Source organism: Xenia sp. Carnegie-2017, unplaced genomic scaffold, assembly GCF_021976095.1.
Source record: "Xenia sp. Carnegie-2017 unplaced genomic scaffold, XeniaSp_v1 HiC_scaffold_17, whole genome shotgun sequence".
Taxonomy (NCBI): domain Eukaryota; kingdom Metazoa; phylum Cnidaria; class Anthozoa; order Malacalcyonacea; family Xeniidae; genus Xenia; species Xenia sp. Carnegie-2017.
The window spans coordinates 160,804-165,901 of NW_025813479.1; the positions used below are offsets into that span (position 1 = coordinate 160,804).

General features: G+C 37.8%; 1 protein-coding gene across 1 annotated transcript; it reads left to right on the top strand.

Moving 5' to 3' along the window:
* Positions 1-2,424: 2,424 nt before the first annotated feature.
* On the top strand, positions 2,425-4,894 carry LOC124437818 (transmembrane protein 143-like). Its single transcript, XM_046987750.1, has 4 exons — positions 2,425-2,886; positions 3,179-3,977; positions 4,147-4,314; positions 4,576-4,894. Exons 1-4 carry the CDS (start codon positions 2,494-2,496, stop codon positions 4,773-4,775), a joined length of 1,560 nt encoding a protein of 519 aa, XP_046843706.1. The 5' UTR covers positions 2,425-2,493; the 3' UTR covers positions 4,776-4,894.
* The last annotated feature ends 204 nt before the right edge of the window (positions 4,895-5,098 follow it).

The following is a 5,098-nucleotide window of genomic DNA, read 5'->3' on the forward strand; positions in this document are numbered from 1 at the left end:
AAATTGTTCGTTTATTTTGCTACTTGTTGAAGTAAAAAGATGAATTGAAATTCTTAGTTAACGTTCACAGACGCGACGCCAAGATATATAATTAACAGCTGTCAACGTGGCAGCCGTTGATGCTAAACGGCCACCTGGTACTAGGCACGCAGTTGCAGCAGGTAGCACATTCACTATTCTCAGCCAAATCCTGACCTATATACATGTAAAATCTCGATTTGTTTCTGTCTGTCTCTTGGTCTGTCAGTATATTATTTCAAGGGAGATTTTACTGTTTGAAGGGGGCGCACAGACAAGGTATACGTTAACATTCACAGACGCCACGCCAAGATATAAAATTAACCAGAGCCCTCTATTAAGCCTGTTTACCACTAGCCACGTATCGTAACGTATCAAAGCATAAGTAACATGGCGCATGCGTGATTGTGCCTATTGACCATCAAATTCACAAGCACGCATGCGCCATGTAACGTTTTGCTACGATACTTTACTACGATACTTTACTACGATATGTGCTTGTGGAAAACAGGCTTTAGTAAGAGTTGGGACATCTAATGTTATCCGTTTAGCTTACGTTGATTGGGCAATATTGATCACCTGATCAATTTTCGCCATTTTGGTTCCTAATTTTGAAATTTGAGCTAGTTTTTATATAGCAATTGCTGTTAGTAATACAGTATTTTGAGATAATATTGCGTTTTTTTATGGATAAGTTTGTAATAACTGATTGTTGACGGCTACTAAATGTCATTACATATCGCCAGAATCGAGGATTACGAAAAAAATGAAAGAAATGCCTTTACGTCGAACTTACGAAATTTGATTGCGTATGGTGATTGTTGTGCTGAACTGCTTTTGATATAAGGTTCAATTAACTGACTCAAGTAGAGAAACATTTTTGGGCCAAATAACATTGCAAAGTTCGTGCTGATGCAGTTTCAATAGTTTTCTTACTCCAAAACTTGTTTTTTAATCGAAGATGATTTCTCATTATGTTCTGAAATTGGTCAATCTACAAACCTCTCAATTCTCAGCCACTTCCACACTAAAACAAACAAATACACCAAATCACAGGAACTGCTATGATTTTACAGGTTGTATTTTGTATTTTTAGTTCATCATTTAAAAATGAAGTAATTATAATTAGGATATTCACTGAAACAGCTGAGTACAATATATTTTTGGTAATGAGTTGTACAAATGTACCTTACTTCTGTAGCTCAAAGTAGAACATTACTTCTTTTCTAGACTTGTCAATGATATTTTAATTGTAGGTTTTGGTTTATAAGATCACAGAGGCATATCTCCATAATTTCAGCTATTTGGGCTTTTTAATGTATATTACAACTGTTGCTGCCTTTCTCATATATATTAAAATATTGCCGGCTTTCAGATATATATTTAGGTGCTGCTAGCTTTTTGATATATATATTTCACTGGCAATACAAGGCATAGAATTTGAACAAACGGGGCTGAGATCCCTCCAACACACCCCTGTTTGATCATTAAACACATATAGAAGTTTTGTCATTCCTCAACCAATAAATTTAACTCTTTGCTAAATTAAAGATTGAATCAGACTCATATGCTGTATAAAAGACTACAAACAGTAGCATTTATAGCAAACAGACTGTTCTTCAACAACAGAAATGTTTCATATTATAGAAATAATATATTCATTTTAAAGAAATGCTTCACCAAAATTTTCAGCAGAATCCTTAACAAACTTTATTAGAAATAAACTTTGATTCTTTATAAAGTGTTAAAGGCGAAATAACTTCATATACAGGAATAAAACGTTTAAGGCCAAATGCATCTTGGTCAAATCATTGCATATTTCAATAACTAAAAAGTAAAAAAGTCTGTCATTTTCTGCTGAGCAAGAAAATTTTGTGATCTTTCAGAATAAAAAATATCATGCTTGGATTAAATTGGGGGGCATTAAATTGTTACAATTTAATGTTATTGTTACAATTGGGCACTACTACCATTAAATTGTTACAAATCTTGAACACAGATCTCTCCGGACCAAAACTGCATGATTACTATGATTCGAAGTTTCGAACAAAGTCTTGTCCAACTATTTGATAACACTGATGCCAGGATAACATTGCCGCTTGCCACCAAGCTTAAAGATCTTGAAAACTTGTTACAGAGTCGGAACATAAGCCGAGAAAACACGTTCACGTACGAAAAATACTTCTTACAATGGGTCACGATCAATTTGAAGCACGAACTAGTAAACCGCAAACGTTTTGCAAGCCTTCTTAAAATCTCACATGCAAAAATTCTTTGATAAAACAAATCTTAAATAATTGTTGCTCTTTCTTGATAAACGTTTACTCTCCGCGAGTTAAATCGACGCAATTGATGAAAACCCCGCGATCCGCTTCTAAAACACCTGTTACTCTCGTACCAAGTCTCCCCTCGGTCAAATACAAGATGGCTGCCGTTCTAAAGTTCCTTGGTGTAACAAATTATAAAACTTGAGACATGACATTACGCCATAATAGAAAAATCATTTTCCTTATCAAGTACGGCATCTCTCCAAGAGTTGCTTACACGCATGCGAAACAAATTTGGCGAAGAAACGCCACTACAAAATGGACGCAAAAACTCAAGATGGCCGCGTCAAAAATTCCGAACAACTACTCGACACCGAAAGACGAAACCCAAGGGCATAAACCTTTCCGGGGAGATGGTGAAGACTCAAAGTACCATATAAGGCATAATTTCATACCAATGACGAGGAAATCGTTGGCAAAGCAAATTATGGAAGAAGAAACGTTAATTTCTCCAGACGACTACAAACATTTTCACGAATTTTTTGTTGCCTTAGACCATGCAATTGGCAGACTTTACCACGATGTTCTTGGCGAGTTAAAGGTAATCTAGAAAGAACCGTAAGATTGCCTGATTCATTGGTCAAAAACGATTCAAAAACGATTTTGCCGAGCCGCCCTAATTCAATTTTCTTGGTCAAATGCACACGACTTTTAAAATTTTTTCAACGCGGGATTTCCTCTTCGAAAAAAATGAGTTTGGGTTAGCATACACAGAATGATTAAAAACTTTAAGATTAAAGATGCAGAACCTACCTTCTTTATATTTTCACAGATCTTCCAGGCTTTCACGAATTGATCCCGAATTATACATTGATAATTTTGTATCTTTTTAGTCGCTCTACGATCCTTTGAATCCCGACAAAGAGACTTTAGCAACGCGCTACATCGACTTACACGAGCGGAAGGAGAGGGAATATAAACTACTTGCAACACTAGACAAAGTTCTATACCAAGCTGGCTTTTATGAATTACCACGCGACGCGGTCCTCGAGGCATTGAAAGAACACGATATTGGCGACGGAGTTCTGGTTAAAGTCGATCCAAACAAATACGACATTTTAAGGATATGGGTTGTGGGTAAAGATGTAGAGGAGGGTGATAAGGGGATAGGTTGGGTTAGAAAAGCTAGGAAGTCCGTTCGGTACCAGGTGTACGGGCGACCCTCGACCCGCGAGAGATATAAACGTGTCATCATTGCAGTGCGGGCTCAACATCAACGCAAACTGATTCTGAAATCTTTCAAAGATATTCCATGTCCGAATCTCGAACATCTTTTACCCGAGGGTAGAATTGAAATGACTCGCCTGGATCAAATTCTTGTTGGTCTCAGTCTTACCGTGGGCATCACGACTGCTGTGGTGAAAATTATCTCATTTGTAACCGACCACAACATTGGCGTGTTACCAATAGCAACAATCATAACGATGGCGTTGCTTGTTAGAACATGGAGTGTATATAACAGTCGAAGAAATAAGTATTTGGCAGACCTAGCGCAGACGCTGTACTTCAAGTCAATGGCCAACAATCGCGCATTACTTACACTCGTCGTCGACCGAGCTGAAGACGAAGCGTACAAGTCGGCATTGCTGGCATATAGTTTCATCAGAGCATCATCAAGATTGTCGCTTTCAGGTATGGTAAACAAATATACCATACGTAAGGTGATTCAGGAATACTAGATGGTATGACTTGGATTTCGTACAACCTTACCTTACCTTGTTTGATGATTCAGTTCTACAGCCAATGCACGCCATGCTTTATATGAAACATTTTCTACCCTGAAGTTTGTTACTCTTTATAGAAGAGAATCCGCTGGACGAAGAATACATGGACGGTATAACTAAAGAGGAACTGCAGGCGCAGATTGAAGGCTGGATTGAAAATAAATTCGGTTTTGAAATCGACTTTGACGCGAAAGAATGCGTTACCTTCCTTGAGGATGTTGGCATTCTAAGTAAAACTATCGAAGGTGTGTATTATCTTTAAGGTTGGCATGCGTGTAACCAGGCAAAGGAAATATTTTATCCTTAATATTTTCAAAGCAGCCATGACGAAACCTCGGTCTGATTGACTAGGTTGTATTTGCATATTTTAAGGAGATGACGACATGGAATGGAAAGTGAAAAATTGGGTTTTTACACACTAATGCATACCTTGAAAAGACTCAGCAACCTCTGTTTGAAATATAATGCTTTTCTTCCTTCACAGTCAACTAATTTTCTATTCACAGGAGATTTAGAAATGTTGCGGGTTCTACCAATCAGCGAGTGCATACCGCTCTTACCAGTCCCCCGCGACTGGCAATCACCAATCGATCGAACAGATGCTTTCGATTTACATGAAGTTCGTCCGTTTCACAAAGACGAGATAGATCACAGGCGCGAGATGAGCTTGGAGGAAAATACTGAGAAAAACATGAGCTGGCATTAGACTCGCAAAGGGGGCCGAGAAGTTTCTAACTTTTTTTATAAATTGGTAGTACTAGTACCTTTTCAGGTCTTGCTAAGGGAAATTTGACATTTTATCAAATAAAAGTCAAAGAAAATGTATATTTCCAGTTTACCAAGAGCAACGCAGGGAAACAGAACAAAACCTAAAAATTCCGCTACTCCTTGTTCGCCAATCCTTTAGGACTGCAGGACTTTTCCTTCGATACGCGAATTACCCATAATTGGGTACAATTCAAAATTAAATTTTGAACAGGGCATGCTTGCAGACACGTTACGATACGAAACGATACAATACAGGCAAAG

Excerpts from the sequence above, each read along its gene's own strand:
- LOC124437818 (XM_046987750.1), top strand. The coding sequence starts at position 2,494 with ATGACATTACGCCATAATAGAAAAATCATTTTCCTTATCAAGTACGGC. Across the intron at positions 2,887-3,178 it reads ATGTTCTTGGCGAGTTAAAG|TCGCTCTACGATCCTTTGAA; the intron begins GTAATCTAGAAA and ends GTATCTTTTTAG. Across the intron at positions 4,315-4,575 it reads TCTAAGTAAAACTATCGAAG|GAGATTTAGAAATGTTGCGG; the intron begins GTGTGTATTATC and ends TTCTATTCACAG.